This window comes from Schistocerca cancellata, chromosome 3 (genome assembly GCF_023864275.1).
Source record: "Schistocerca cancellata isolate TAMUIC-IGC-003103 chromosome 3, iqSchCanc2.1, whole genome shotgun sequence".
NCBI lineage: Eukaryota > Metazoa > Arthropoda > Insecta > Orthoptera > Acrididae > Schistocerca > Schistocerca cancellata.
In genome coordinates, this window is record NC_064628.1 from 33,754,423 (window position 1) to 33,771,456 (window position 17,034).

At 45.1% G+C, this 17,034-nt stretch overlaps 1 protein-coding gene across 1 annotated transcript in view; it reads left to right on the forward strand.

Annotated features, from left to right (window-relative positions):
* The window catches only part of LOC126175595 (dorsal-ventral patterning protein Sog-like), a 544,108-nt gene that overhangs the window by 449,245 nt on the left and 77,829 nt on the right, over window positions 1-17,034 (forward strand). The window contains 2 exon segments of the mRNA XM_049922459.1: window positions 919-1,118; window positions 5,633-5,829. Of these exon segments, the coding sequence (XP_049778416.1) occupies window positions 919-1,118; window positions 5,633-5,829 (397 nt within the window).

Consider the following 17,034-nt stretch of genomic DNA (forward strand, 5'->3'; position numbering starts at 1 on the left):
CCCACTTCATCGCTATCTCGGAGGTGCTGTGTACCATTACTCGTGCGCCGACTATACGAGTAAGACCACGTTCCAACTCACTTAAATCTTGAAACTTCCTAACACATTAAAACTGTGTGCCCGACCGAGACTCGAACTCGGCACCTTTGCCTCTTGCGGGCAAGTGCTCTACCATCTGAGCTACCGAAGCACGACTCACGCCCGGTCCTCACAGCTTTACTTCTGCCAGTATCACGTCTCCTATCTTCCAAACTTTACAGAAGCTCTCCTGCGAACCTTGCAGAACTAGCACTCCTGAAAGAAAGGATACTGCGGAGACATGGCTTAGCCACAGCCTGGGGGATGTTTCCAGAATGAGATTTTCACTCTGCAGCGGAGTGTGCGCTGATATGAAACTTCCTGGCAGATTAAAGCTGTGAGGACCGGGCGTGAGTCGTGCTTCGGTAGCTCAGATGGTATAGCACTCGCCCGCGAAAGGCAAAGGTCCCGAGTTCGAATCTCGGTCGGGCACACGGTTTTAATCTGCCAGGAAGTTTCATATCAGCGCACACTCCGCCGCAGAGTGAAAATCTCATTCTCACTTAAATCTTGATGGCCTACCATTGTAGCAGCAGTAACCGACCTAACAACTGCGCCAGACATTGGTCTTATACAGTAGTTTGGTGTTTCAGTGTACAATAGCGTGTTCTTGCCTGTGGGGGCCACACCCCATACGATGTCGATAGTGGACATCAGTTCTGAACGGAATGAAAGTTTAATCCTTCAATATCCGTTACGTCCTCAGCGTTTCCGCAGAGTTTGGTAAGTATCTGTTGCTCCACGGTGTAGAACTACCCCCCACCGTCAGTGTGCCGCACCAGTCGGTCACGTAGCTTTGCTGTTCTGGAGGCTCCAGCGGCCGCTCTCCCGTGCCGGCAGACATGGCGGCGGTGCTGACGTCGCGCGTGGCGGAGTCGCTGTTCCGGGAGGACCCGGAGCGCGCGCCGCCCTCCAGCCTGGACGCGCTGCCGCCCGCCGCCGCCACGGGCCGCTTCCAGCTGTCGCGCCGCAGCCTCTACTTCTCCTTCTACGTGGCGGACGCCGCGCCCCGGCCCAGGGCCGTGCAGTTCCGCAGCGAGGTAAGCACGTCCAGCGGCTCTCCTGCCCTGAACTGCGTCAGGGTCGAGGTTTCCGGTTGAAAAATTAATCTGCTCGAGTGGATCCTCTGCCGGCTAGGACAGCTGTTTGGAGCTAATATGTAGTAATCGGGACAAGTACCACCCGTCACTATACCCCCTACTGGAAAAGCCTTGTACAATTGCGGATGTCCTACGGATTCGTGCCAATGCTGCTGCTTCTAGATTTAACTACACTACTGGCCATTAAAATTGCTACACCACAAAGATGACGTGCTACATACGCGGATTTTAACCGACGGGAAGAAGATGCTGTGATATGCAAATGATTAGCTTTGCAGAGCATTCACACGAGGTTGGCGACACCTACAACGTGCTGACATGAGGAAAGTTTCCAACCGATTTCTCATACAAACAGCAGTTGATCGGCGTTGCCTGGTTAAACGTTGTTGTGATGCCTCGTGTAAGGAGGAGAAATGCGTACCATCACGTTTCCGACTTCGATAAAGGTCGGATTGTAGCCTATCGCGGTTGCGGTTTATCGTATCGCGACATTGCTGCTAGCGTTGGTCGAGATCCAATGATTGTTAGCAGAATATGGAATCGGTGGGTTCAGGAGGGTAATACGGAACGCCAGTGCTGGGTCCCAACGCCCTCGTATCACTAGCAGTCGAGATTACAGGCATCTTATCCGCATGGCTGTAACGGATCGTGCAGCCACGTCTAGATCCCAGAGTCAACAGATTGGGACGTTTGCAAGACAACAACCATCTGCACGAACAGTTTGACGACGTATGCAGCAGCATGGTCTATCAGCTCGGAGACCATGCCTGCAGTTACCCTTGACGCTGCATCACAGATAGGAGCGCCTGCGATGGTGTATTCGACGACGAACCTGCCTGCACGAATGGCAAAACCTCATTTTTTCGGATGAATCCAGGTTCCGTTCACAGCATCATGATGGTCGCATCCGTGTTTGGCGACATCGCGGTGAACGCACATTGGAAGCGTGTATTCGTCTTCGCCATACTGGCGTATCTTTCGGCGTGACGCTATGACGTGCCATTGGTTACACGTCTCGGTCACCTCTTGTTCGCATTGACGGTACTTTGAACAGTGGACGTTACATTTCAGATGTGTTACGACCCGTGGCTTTACCCTTCATTCGATCTCTGCAAAAACCTACATTTCAGCAGGATAATGCACGACCGCATGTTGCAGGTCCTGTACGGGCCTTTCTGGACACAGAAAATGTTAGACTGCTGCCCTGGCCAGCACATTCTCCAGATCTCTCACCAATTGAAAACGTCTGGTCAATGATGGCCGAGCAACTGGCTCGTCACAATACGGCATCACTACTCTTGATGAACTGTGATATCGTGTTGAAGCTGCATGGGCAGCTGTACCTGTACACGCCATCCCAGCTCTGTTTGACTCAATGCTCAGGCGTATCAAGGCTGTTATTACGGCCAGAGGTGGTTGTTCTGGGTATTGATTTCTCAGGATCTATGCACCCAGATTGCGTGATAATGTAATCACATGTCAGTTCTAGTATAATATATTTGTCCAATGAACACCCGTTTATCATGTGCATTTCTTCTTGTTGTAGCAATTTTAACGGCCACTAGTGTATTACATAGACCTGTACTCAATAGGTTCGAAAACATTTATGTTACAAGTTGAGTTGAGATGTGAGGAATCTGAAGGACGGAATTCTACTGTCATGTTTTGATTGTGCTCTTCTAGCTACATGTAACCACTCCTGCCTCAGTGGAACAGGACATTATCTTACTGAAAGCCCCTGTCTTGTCTAGGGAATTACTTGGCATAAGTTATCTACGTTATTTGACTGATCTACCTTAGTTGAGTTGGCTACATTAGAGTGAGTTACATTCGTTGAGTTAGCTACACTGTTTGAGTGAGCTTCTCTGGTTGACTTAGTTATACTGCTTTCGTGAGTGAGTTGGTTATGTAGGTTGTCTTGTTATGAAGGACGTGTTTCAGTATACATTCAGTTCCTTTTTAAACTTTATTGAAATGTACTGATATGTCTATGACTATGTGGACCATCTTCTGCCACCTGACACAAAATACATGATGTCAATACTAAATTGCTAAATTTTTAAAAACTCACAAGGAACTGCACAATATGACTATGGATTTACTCAACAACAAAAAATGGTTCAAATGGCTCTGAGCACTATGGGACTTAACATCTGACACCATCAGTCCCCTAGAACTTAGAACTACTTAAACCTAACTAACCTAAGGACATCACACACATCCATGCCCGAGGCAGGATTCGAACCTGCGACCGTAGCGGTCGCGCGGTTCCGGAATGAAGCACCTAGAACCGCTTGGCCGCACTTACTCAACAAAAAGTCTCTTTATCGTCTAGTTTTCTGGTGTATTACACATACCTGCCTGACTTAAACAGACAAACATACAAAGAGCATATGCCAGGCAAACACATAATGAGCATATGCCACCAACACACTTTCGATAACAGGACACATCTGTACTTCCACACATACACTTTCTATAGTTTATGAAATTAATGCTATATGGTATTAATTGTTGAGACGTTAATGTTGGTTTAATGTTCCAAACACAACATTCTGCATTCATCACTAAGCTGTCCAAGTTCTCATCCGCCCACATGGCAACTGTTGCGAAAATTTTGTAACTGCATTGGTGAAAAGCGTATCACCCTTGTCTGTGGGCTGTTATGTTGAATATTTACTGTGTAACTTCACTTACAGCGAGCTCAATAACCTACACCGACGTCACAGCAGCCGTGACCATGACAGAAGTGACCAAGTAAGGTAACGACAGCGGCACATTGATCTCCAGAAGATGGTCCATATGAAAACTAGTACCAGAATTCAATACAGTTTATACAGCAGCTAACGAAGTATATAAATATGTCAGTCATTAAACATATTACAGTTGTGAAGCACCACCTTCCAAAAATATTTGTATCGTTACTTTAGTTGAGGTGTAGTTGGTTATTGTGGGGGAGAATTGGTTGGTTATTTTACTGGGGACTTTGTTGATAGTTTTGGTTGAGAGTAGGTTGATTGTTTTGGTTTAGAGTAGGTTGATTGTTTTAGTTGAGAGTAGGTTGATTGTTTTAGTTGAGAGTAGGTTGATTGTTTTAGTTGAGAGTTAGTTGAATTTTTTTTAGTTGAGAGTTAGTTGAATTTTTTTTAGTTGAGAGTTAGTTGAATTTTTTTAGTTGAGAGTTAGTTGAATTTTTTTTAGTTGAGAGTTAGTTGAATTTTTTTTAGTTGAGAGTTAGTTGAATTTTTTTTAGTTGAGAGTTAGTTGAATTTTTTTTAGTTGAGAGTTAGTTGAATTTTTTTTAGTTGAGAGTTAGTTGAATTTTTTTTAGTTGAGAGTTAGTTGAATTTTTTTTAGTTGAGAGTTAGTTGAATTTTTTTTAGTTAGGAATTGGTTGGTGAACTATGTTAGTTGATAGTTTGTTAGTTATCTCATCGCATTCTTTATCTCTATTGCATTACTTATGTCCTTTGCATTAGTTACGTTAGTCACATTAGTTATGTTTACTGAATTAGTTATGTTTGCTGCCTTAGTTATATTAGCAGCATTACTTATGTTGGTTTCTTAGCTGTATTAGTTACTATATGCACGATATAGTCCGACGCTTTTGCAGGGGATACTCCGAGCATAATCAAGCGACTGCTGCCTAGTTTTTCGGTGGATGAGGAGGTGAAAAGGTGTGGGGAAAATAAGTACTGTAGGGGAAACAAATCACCTCTTTCTCCATATCAAAGGCTGCACACTCGAATGAGCATTGCATTTACGGTAGCCAACGTTGGCAAAGGGCAGCAACAATCAGTATATGCCAGAAGTCATCCAATTTCCACTGACTTCCCAGAAAAGGGGCAAGTTACATAGGGGCAAGTTACTTATTTACGTTATTTACTTAGTCATGTTGATTATGGTTAGTAACTTAGCTATGTTGATTAAGGTTAGTAACTTAGCTATGTTAGCTAAGTTCTGTTACTTAGTTACGTAGTATAAGTTAAGTTGTTTTAATTAGTTATGTGGTCTGTAGTCCATGTGCATGATTTTTTAAAATGGTTGGGATATATAAGTTTATATGCATGGCAAACTACGTTATATGTTCACTACAGTCGACATAATCGTCTTGAGAGACTCAGAAACTGTATACTGCAGATAATTATCCTTTATTGCTTCGTCTCAGTTGGACATTCGTAATTAGATTACATGTTTCGACATTTTGTATCAATTCAGATCTAATTAACTGCGTTAGCAAGCCGTCTTGGCTACTCAGAACCGCATTCAGAGTACTGTAAGACGTCTGAATTACATATATTAAGAAACAGCATACTGGTGTTTAATAGTAATGTTTTAAAGTTAGGCGACTTCGTACAGTTTTGACACAGAAGCCCCAACCTTGGACTGCCAGACTGGGATACTTTCGGCTTTCCCAGTGCTGGAGTAGTGTGAGAGGTGTTGTGGTGTTGCAGGAGGGCGACATCTTGGTGGAGATGCAGCTGGGCGAGGGCGGCCGGTACCAGCGAGAGGCGGGCAAGGTGTGCGGCGCGTGGCGGCGCCTGCCACGCGACTACCGCCGCCTGCTCAGAGAGGGCCGGCTGTACGCCGTGCTGCTGTGGCCGCCGTCTCTTCTGGGTCAGCTGCCACCCGTCGCGGGCCAGATAATTGGGTGAGTGCTGAGTGGGTGCTTCCCTGTCTACACACCATCTACACCTTCTGCTTCGTACAACGTCCACCTGTTCCCTAATACAAACTTGTTTGATGTACCGGGTGATCAAAAAGTCAGTATAAATTTGAAAACTGAATAAATCACGGAATAATGTAGATAGAGAAGTACAAATTGACACACGTGCTTGGAATGACATAGGGTTTTATTAGAACCAAAAAAATACAAACGTTCAAAAAATGTCCGACAGATGGCGCTTCATCTGATCAGAATAGCAATAATTAGCATAACAAAGTAAGACAAAGCAAAGATGATGTTCTTTACAGGAAATGCTCAATATGTCCACCATCATTCCTCAACAGTAGCTTTAGTCCAGGAATAATGTTGTGAACAGCACTGTAATGCATGTCCGGAGTTACGGTGAGGCATTGGCGTCGGATGTTGTCTTTCAGCATCTCCAGAGATGCCGGTCGATCATGATACACTTGCGACTTCAGGTGACCCCAAAGCCAATAATCGCACGGACTGAGGTCTGGGGACCTGGGAGGCCAAGCATGACGAAAGTGGCGGCTGAGCACACGATCATCACCAAACGACGCGCGCAAGAGATCTTTCACGCGTCTAGCAATATGGGGTGGAGCGCCACCTGCATAAACATCGTACGTTCCAGCAGGTGTTTATCAGCCAGGCTGCGGATGACGCGATTCTGTAACATATCGGCGTTCCTCTCACCCATCACGGTAGTTTTGCTATCCAGCACCATCCGTCAGACATTTTGTGAACTTCGTTTTTTTTTTTTTTTTTTTGTTCTAATAAAACCCCATGTCATTCCAAGCATGTGTGTCAATTTTTACCTCTCTATCTACATTATTCCGTGGGTTATTAAGTTTTCAAATTTCTACTGACTTTTTGATCACCCTGTATATATAAAGATTAAAGCGATGAATGGAAATTTTGTACCAAGGCCGAGATTCGAGCCCAGGTCTCGTGCTCACTACGCAGATGTGCTCATCCTACGCCATCCAGGCAAAGTGGATTGAGAATGGAGCCACGCTTGGGTAGAGTCCGCCGCTCGTGGTCTCGCGGTAGCGTTCTCGCTTCCCGAGCACGGGGTCCCGGGTTCGATTCCCGGCGGGGTCAGGGATTTTCACCTGCCTCGAGATGACTGGGTGTTTGTGTTGTCCTCATCATTTCATCATCATCCAGGAAAGTGGCGAAATTGGACTGAGCAAAGGTTGGAAAATTGTACGGGCGCTGATAACCACGCAGTTGAGCGCCCCACAAACCAAACATCATTATCATCACGCTTGGGTAGTCTATGCGGTTGTGCAAATCCACTATGCCAGGGCATGTAGCAGTTAGCGCATCTGTCTTGTGAGCAGGAGACTGGGGATCGGATCCCGACCTTGGTACAAAATTTTCATTCATCACTTCAGTCTGCATGTATACATCATACATGTCTGAGGCTTTAAAAAGTCTCTGGAACTATATATGGTAGTTTAATTTGACAAAAACGTTCACTACAACTGGGCAACTGAAGTGGCCAGGTGCTATTCAAACACTTACTGATTCAGAGAAAGTGATCAGCCACAGGAATAGTCCCTTTTTTGTCCTGATCTCCAACCAGAACCATTGTGCACTGTCCCTCAGAAGACGTCAAAGTCTGCAGAAAATGGCCACCAGAAAAGATCTCGAGCTTGTCAGGCCGCTTCGACTGAACACGATATCTATCATATTTAACTCGTCGTTTGCACTGTCAGCTCTCAGCATCCCGGCAATACATGAGGGACTACAACGTTTATGTTATGAAGGCATCTGAGTTACAATTTTATGGAGCTCTGGTAAATTTTCCCTGCATACCGGTGTACCAAAGCAACTACACGATGAGCACGGAGACCGTCTTGCAAAGGATGCAGTGCACAACGTGCACCAGTGTAAACATCCAGTTGAGTCATTCGACAATATCCATAAACTTGAAGCGCGATCGTATAACGCTTGGAAGAAGAGTGGGAAGAAATACAACGGTGGAGTGGCTGTCAGTACTATAATCTGCAGCTCTTAGACGATTGATCAGTCTGTTTGTGGTACGCCGAATGTCTCCTTTGCTCCATCGGGACCTTTACCTTTCGCGGGCAGGTGCTCTACCGCGAAAGGCAGAGGTCCCGAGTTCGAGTCTTGGTCCGGCACACAGTTTTAATCTGCCAGGAAGTTTCATATCGGCGCACACTCCACTGCAGAGTGAAAATCTCATTCTGGAAACATCCCCCAGGCTGTGGCTAAGCCATGTCTGCGCTATATCCTTTTTGTCAGGAGTGCTAGTTCTGCAAGGTTCGCAGGAGAACTTCTGTAAAGTTTGGAAAGTAGGAGACGAGGTACTGGCAGAAGTAAAGCTGTGAGAACAGGGCGTGGGTCCTGCTTGGGTAGTTCAGATGGTAGAGCACTTGCCCGCGAAAGGCAAAGGTCCCGAGTTCGAGTCTCGGTCTGGCACACAGTTTTAATCTGCCAGGAAGTTTTAATAAAAAGGAACTTGTAGTAGAAGAGGTATGCTTCAAAGTAGCGAAGTTGAACGTTTTCTCATAGCCCTTAACGTATGTCTTTTAGAGACCTCGTCTTCTGCACTTTTTTTTCTTGTTTTGTTCCATATTGTTACCTCTCAAAATATCGAACACTTTTTTAACATCTTGTTTTCTCAGATATCTGAGCGTACATTTTCGCTGCCGTCCATCCAATGACACACCTTTTGCCGTGCCGATCTAAGAACAGACAGAAAGGCACACACTTCATTTTTTGAAGGATTTGGTCTTCCCATATGACAAGCGATCTTCATTTGCCTGTAAAAGTCCCAAGAGCAGCTGCTGCGCTTGTCCCGTAGCGCTAAATGCGTACAGGGAGCCAATGCCTTGCGGTAATGGCTGTCGGCGCGCAATAATGGATGCCGTGCCGTGACTTTGACACCAGAACCGTTAGCCGGAAGAATGTGCCACGCCGGCGCAGCGGACCTTGGCAGTCTGGCTGAGCGTACGCACGCTGTCTCGTTCCTTGCCTGCCGGAGGGCTTTTAGAAAAGAGACGGAGAGCGAGATACCTGGCCCGAAGACGAAGTCGCTAGTCACCAACAAAACGACAGCGCATCGTCCGATCGCCGTGGGTTTTCTTAAAGTAAAGTTGTCCTCTGTAACATCTACATATTCGGTTACACCCCACAAACCACCTTGAAATACAACATGAATGTTATTGCTCCTCTTTTCACTCGCAGGAATTTAAGCTGTCCTCTTAGGTTCGTGCCTAACCAGTCACTGGGAATCACCACATATTCTGAAATAAACAGTCAGAAATTTCATCCTTCGTTTTCTAATCATACCGAAATGTAAATAACATCGAATATTGCAGAACACACTTATATTGCACTCGTAAGGACGTCCTAGACTATGTTAACAACGATAAGAAGAAAAAAAATAGCATGTAGAGGTATACGAATCCATTGACTTTGTAAACCAACACGTTACCCGTTACGCTAGAGATGGACGTATGATTTTTGTCCCCTGTCTTTGATATCATAGTATCTCTTGAAGGCTTATGTATGTGATTTTTTACTAGCAAATATTAAATGATAACGGTGATGTGTTTCTGATAAATTTTTAATATCCCGTTGCCTTTGAACGGCATACTGCAAGGTACAATACAAAACAGGTGAATTTTCCAAAATGAATATGCCGCATGCCGCATCAATTGTCAGTATTGCGTTTGACGTCAAAATGACGTCTCGCGTGAAATGTGTGTTAGCTCGCCTTTTCTTGTCACTGACAATACTGCGAAATTTGTGGAGAGATCTCTAATAGAAAATGTAATTTCCACACACACACACACACACACACACACACACAAACGAAAACATGATTACGTAACTCCATTCTTTAGAGGTGATAATTAAAAATTTATAACTATCCCTCATAGATTCTTATGCAAAGGATAAGACTGCAGATTTATCTGTGATTTCCTTTAACAGAAGCTTATGTATTGTAGAATTCGCTGCCGTGATCACTTTCTAATTTTAATTGAAGTGACAACCGACTTAGTGTCGTTAACGATTGAGAATCGTGTGTGTCGCTGTCTGGAGAAGATGTGATGGTGTCTGTAAAGTCGAATCCGATTTACTGTTCACATAGATCAATCTGTGGCAAATACTGTAAATTGTCCAGTCTATTTACATATACACTATGACGACAAAAGTCATGGGATTGCGATATCTGTGGTGTCACCGCCAGACACCACACTTGCTAGGTGGTAGCTTTTAAATCGGCCGAGGTCCGCTAGTATACGACGGACCCGCGTGTCGCCACTGTCAGTAATTGCAGACCGAGCGCCACCACACGGCAGGTCTAGAGAGACGTACTAGCACTCGCCCCAGTTGTACAGCCGACGTTGCTAGCCATGGTTCACTGACAACTACGCTCTCATTTGCCGAGACGATAGTTAGCATAACCTTCAGCTACTTTTGCTACGACCTAGCAAGGCGCCCTTACCAATGGATATTGTGATTATAAAGCCTGTACAGTAACGAGAGATGTTCTACAAATGTGGATTAAAGTTAAGTATTCCAGAAACTACGTACTTTTCTTTATAGCATTCATTACGTATCCTGTTTGAGACTTCACGCCAACCTGCGTGAGCTTATAGCGTGCATTTCGGTCTCCTCAAACAAAACAGTGTTGGCACTTCTGCCGACACTTCAATATCTACATACACAGATGGCGGTAGTATCGCGTAACGAAAGGTATAAAAGGGCAGTACATTGACGAATCTGTTATTTGTACTCAAGTGATTCGTGTGACAAGGTTTCCGACGTGATTATGGTAGCATTGCGGGAATTAAAAGACTGATAGCGGATAGTAGTTGGAGCTAGATGCACGAGATATTACATTTCAGAAACATCTACATCTACGTGATTATTCTGCAATTCAGAATAGAGTGCCTGGCAGAAGATTCAATGAACCACCTTCAAGCTGTCCCTGTCGTTCCACTCTCGAACGGCAAGCGGGAAAAACGAGCACTTGATTTTTTTCTGTGCGAGCCCTGATTTCTCTTAGTTTATCTTGATTATCATTTCTCCCTATGTAGGTGGGTGCCAACAGAATGTTTCTGCAATCGGAGGAGAAAACTGGTGGATGAAATTTTTTGAGGAGAGCCCGTCGCAACGAAAAACGCCTTTGTTTTAATGATTGCCACTATAACTCAGGTACCATGTCTGTGACACTATCTCTCCTATTTCGCGATAATACAAAACGAGCTCCCCTTCTTTGTACTTTTTCGATGTCATCCATCAGTCCCACCTGATGTGGATCCCATACCGCACAGCAGTATTCCAGAATAGGGCGGGCAAGGGTAGACCTGTTGCACCTTCTAAGTGTTCTGCCAATGAATCGCAGTCTTTGGTTTGCTCTACCCACAATATTATCCATGTGATCGTTCCAATTTAGGTTATTTGTAAGTGTAATCCCTAAGTATTTAGCTGAATTTACAGCCTTCAGATTTATGTGACTTATCGCGTAATCGAAATTTAGCTGATTTGTTTTAGTATTCATGTGAATAATTTCACACTTTTCCTAATTCAGGGTCAATTTCCACTTTTCGCACCATACAGATATCTTATCTAAATCATTTTGCAAGTCGTTTTGGTCATCTGATGACTTTGCAAGACGCTAAATGACAGCATCATCTGCAAACGATCTAAGACGGCTACTCAGATTGTCTCTTATGTCGTTAATATAGACCAGGAACAATAGAGGGCCTATAACACTTCCTTGGCGAACGCCGGATATTACTTCTGTTTTACTCAATGACTTTCCGTCTATTACTACGAACTGTGACCTTTCAGACATGAAATCACGAATCCAGTCGCACAACTAAGGCGTTACTGTGTAGGCACACAGTTTGGTTAGAAGACGTTTGTGAGGAACTGTGTCGAAAGCCTTCCGGAAATCTAAAAATATGGAATCAATTTGACATCCCTTGTCGATTGCACTTATTACTTCACGAGTGTAAAGAGCTAGTTGTGTTTCACAAGAACGATATTTTCTGAAACCGTGCTGACTATGTGTCAATAAATCGTTTTCTTCGAGGTACTTTATAACGTTCGAATACATTATATGTTCCGAAACCCTACTGCAAATCGACGTTAGTGATATAGGCCTGTAATTCAGCGGATTACTCCTACTTCCCTTTTTGGGTATTGGTGTGACTTGAGCAATTTTCCAGTTTTTAGGTACGGATCTTTCTGTGAGAGAGTGGTTGTACATAATTGCTAAATATGGAGCTATTTTATCGGCATACTCTGAGAAGAACCTGACTGGTATACAATCTGGACTGGAGGCCTTGCCTTTATTAAGTGATTTAAGCTGCTTTACTACACCGAGGATATCTACCTCTGTTTCTCATCTTCGCTGTTGTTCTTGATTGGAATTCAGGAATAGTTACTTCGTCTTCTTTGGTGAAGGAGTTTCGGAAAACCGAATTTAGTACGTCTGCTCTAGTGGCACTGTTATCGGTGACTTCACCGTTGTTATCACGCAGTGAAGTTATTTATTGCATCTTGCCACTGGTAAGGGAATCCAATATTCCGAGATCCACAGTGTGAAGAGTATGCCGAGAATTCCAGATTTCGGGCATTACCTCTCACCACGGACAGTGGAGTGGCCGACGGCATTTACTTAACAACCGAGAGCAGCGGCGCTTCCATAAAGTTGTCAGTGCTAATAGACAAGTAACAGTGCGTGAAATAACCGCACAAATCACGAACGTATCCGTTGGGACAGTGCGGCGAAATGTGGCGTTAATGGGCTATGATCGCAGACGACGGACGCGAGCGCCTTTGCTGACAGCACGACATCGCCTGCAGAGACTCTCCTGGGCTCGTGACCGTATCGGTTGGACCCTGGAAGACTGGAAAACCTTGGCTGGTCAGGTGAGTCCCAGTTTCAGTTGGTATGGGCTGATGGTATCATTCGAATGTGGCGCAGACCCCACGAAGTCAATGACCCAAATTGTCAACAGGGCACTGAGCAAGCTGGTGGTTGCTCCATAATGGTGTGGGCTGTGTGATTCTTGAGTTTCTCCCGGCGTATTTGATAATCAAAATATCCACGGGTGTGCTGCCGGTCTATAGTGTCCAACGGGCACAATATTTCGGCGATCATACATGTCGCCATCATCAGGTGAACTGACGCACTGAGCTCCTGTGAACGTGCCGGCACGGAGATCCGTACGCTATGGCTGCTCAGAGGGAACTGGGTTCGGTCGCGGCGGCGGCCGATTTAAATACCCTCCGCGCCACGGTCGCGCGGTGGAACAGATTGCGACGGCGTCTGAGATGACGTCGGAGTGATGGCTCTGTCCGCCGTGGTCGTCACAACTATACGTTTGCTCGATTTACTCTTGACTAACCCAGTCGCTGGTTCCCAAGCCTTGCTAAGATTATAGCCACAGTCACGGTTTATGAGGTCGTCATTGGTGCGAATTTCGATGGCCTCTCTAACAACGCTGTCCCAGTATCTCGACGTCTGTACCAGAATCCTCGTGCGGTCATACTCCATGGCGTGATTTTCCGACAAACAATGTTCAGCGACCGCCGACTTGCTCGGATGCATCAGTCGAGTGTGCCTCTGGCGTTCACGGCATCGATCCTCGACGGTACGCATCGTCTGACCAATATACGACTTGCCACATTGACACGGAATCTGGTACACGCCGGCCTTCCTCAAACCGAGGTCATCTTTGGCGCTCCCCACCAGTGCACGAGTTTTATTTGGAGGACAAAACACAGTTCCGACCTGGTGTTTCTTCAAAATGCGGGCGATTTTCCCCGAGAGTGCGCCTGTGTATGGAATAAATGCAGTGCTTACCTCCTCCCTCGTGACTTCATCCATCTCAACAGGTTGTGCTGCAGTGGTTGGGCGGAGAGCACGTCGAATCTGCCACTCTGAGTACCCATTTTTTCGAAATACAGTTCTCAGGTGCACACCAGTGGATATTTTGGTGTGGGCTGTGTTTACATAGAATTTTGATGGATTCCATTGCGATGTGTCATCGGGCCATAGTTGTTTGCCACTGGTTTGAAGAACATTCTGGACACTACGAGCGAATGATTTAACCACACAGATAGCCCGATATGAATCCCATCGAGCATTTACGGGACGTAATCACGACGTCATTTCGTGCACAAAATCCTGCACCGGCTATTATGAACGGCAGCATGGATCAGTATTTCTGCAGGGAACTTCCAAAGGCGTTTTGAGCGGACCGGGGACTCAAGGATGCAACAGTTCTGTCTATATAAGTAATGATTTTGTTAAGAAGGCGCCTGTCTTCGTGCTGCGGCTCGACAAGAGCATTGGACGGCTCACACAGAAGATGTCATGTTATTATAGGAGGAGAAGATGAAACCTTCCCTACAGTGTATAAAGCAATAGACAATATTGTTGGCCGGCCGGTGTGGCCGAGCGGTTCTAGGCGCTTCAGTCTGTAACCGCGCGACCGCTACGATCGCAGGTTCGAATCCTGCCTCGGGCATGGATGTGTGTGATGTCCTTAGGTTGGTTGGGTTTAAGTAGTTCTAAGTTCTAGGGGACTGATAACCTCAGATTTTAAGTCCCATAGTGCTCAGAGCCATTTGACCCGTTTTGAACAATACTGTTGATGAGACGAAGAACTTCGTAGGTGCACAAGTCATCCTGCATGGGCCATCAGTTCTTTTTGGTGGAATTTTGAACTTTACCTTTAGCAACAATGATGCCAATCAGCAAGGTAATGGCTGGGTCGCCGTTGCCCTAGTACGTCGAGTTGCTGCACGATGGAGGGCAAAAGGAGGTCAGATACGATATTAGGAGGTATCCAATGAGTTTTGTCACCTCATAGTAAAGATCATGGATTTCCACCAAAGATCGAACCGACCTCATTTCATGTTCAGAAGATTACAGCTCTCAGTTGTCTGTGAACGCTGAGGAGAACGACAGAGCGAACGGTAAGTAGAGTATGTGTGCTCCGCGGTATTTTCTTGTCGACGGACTGGCAGCCAGCTGTTATCGCGAGCGGCGAATAGCAGCCCGTCCAAACAAACCGGCCAGCTCAGTTTGTTGGTATGGCGTGCGCACTGTGTACTCGGGGCCATTGCCGTCTGCTGAGAAACGCCAGCACCCCCCTCTACCGACACGCATGTGCAGATATCTTTCTGCAAGCCTTACGCGTTCCCTGATAAACTGACGCATTTCGGTGAGCGAGTTCTGCGCTATTCTTGAGATAAAAGTTTGTAATATTTGGGGAGACGACAATTTGTTCCAGAACAAAAAAGACTATCCACTTACGTAAAATCTTCTAAACACTTCCGTCTTCTTGTGATATATAAGCAGTTATCCAGAGTACACGCTCAGTGTGACCTCCTCAGTATTCTTCTTCTTTCCAATAACCCATTTGGAGGGTACGATGAATCAACTTTGGCTGCTCTTCATTATATTAGATTTCCTTAGTTACCAAATTTCCTTCATCCTTTTAGAGTGTTGTGACCTTTCTTCTTGAGTCCACTTTCGTCTAGTTGTTTCCTTTCTCTCCTGAAATTCTGCCTTTTGAACTGCCTTTCTGAAATGTGTTCCGTTTCCTATTGTATCTATTGTAATTCCAGCGTTTTCCATGTGCTTTACAGTCTCTATGAACGATGTGGGCTTGTTCAAATGGTTCTGAGCACTATGGGACTTAGCATCTGAGGTCATCAGTCCCCTAGAACTTAGAACTACTTAATTCTAACTAACCTGAGGACATCACACACATCCATGCCCGAGGCAGGATTCGAACCTGCGACCGTAGCGGTGGCGCGGTTCCAGACTGAAGCGCCTAGAACCGCTCGGCCATACCGGCCGGCTGTGGGCTTGTATTTGTAGCTATTGAGTAATGTGAATATCCGCTTGGTTAGTCTGTTGTTATCCATTATGAATATAGTCCAAAAAACTGTAGTCTTCTCTTCCTCATTACATCAGTTAGTTTTTCAGTTTTCAAGTACAGCTCTCTGTTTTGTCTTAACCTGTATTCAGCATTATCTTTTCATTTAGCTCCCAGTATTTTCATTAAAATTCTTCTTTCGAACTTCTCTAGTTTTCAAAATCTCCATTGCATGTTAGTTTAAGTGTTTCTGCAGCATATTGAGCTTCAGGTCTGACCACTGTTTGGTAGTGTCTTAATTTCGTGTTCCAGGACAAGTATTTTTCGTTATAAACTTATAAACGTTTTTGGTCATACGAAACACTCTTTCCATTTTGTGCACTCTAGTCTCTATAGCTGTCTTTTCTTTTGCATTGCATGTAATCCACTCTCCTAGGCATTTAAAGGAATCTGTTTTGTATATTGTATTGTTGTCAAATGCAATATTTTGAGGAGCATCACAGATGTTTGTCATGAACTTTGTTTTTTCAAAGGTTATTTGTAGTCTTACTTTGGCTGCTCGTTTTTGCATTTCTCTTATTTGTTCTTGGGCATTATCTAGCGAATCTGTAATCAATTCCATGTCATCTGCGAAGACTAAACAGTCGACAGTGATCTTGTTTGGATTTCTTCCTAGTTGAAACCCTTTAGTACTGATGGCCTTCCTCCATTCTCGAACTACCTTCTCTAACACACAGTTGGAAAGCAGAGGTGACAAACCATCTCGCTGTCGCACACCTGACTTCATTTCAAACGATTTTGAGAGCTCTCCAAAAAATTTTACTTTCGATTTTGTATTTGTCAAAGTTGCTTTAATTATTTTAGTTCTTTTACTATCGAGTCCTAATTCTTTTAAGACACCAAGCAGTGTATTTCTGTCAATTGAATCATAATTTTTTTTTTAAGTCCACAAAAGTAATAACATATTTTAAGTCCCTGATTTTCCTCATTTCTATTATGTTCTTTAAGTTCAATATTTGTTCTGCACGTGACGGCCGGCCGCAGTTGGGCTAGTGGGGGGGGGGGGGGGGGGAGGGGGGGAAGGAGACCAGACAGCGAGGTCATCGGTCTCATCGGATTAGGGAAGGACGGGGAAGGAATTCGGCCGTGCCCTTTGAAAGGAACCATCCCGGCATTTGCCTGGAGCGATTTAGGGAAATCACGGAAAACCTGAATCATGATGGCCGGACGCGGGATTGAACCGTGCCCGCATCTCGTGGTCGTGCGGTAGCGTTCTCGCTTCCCA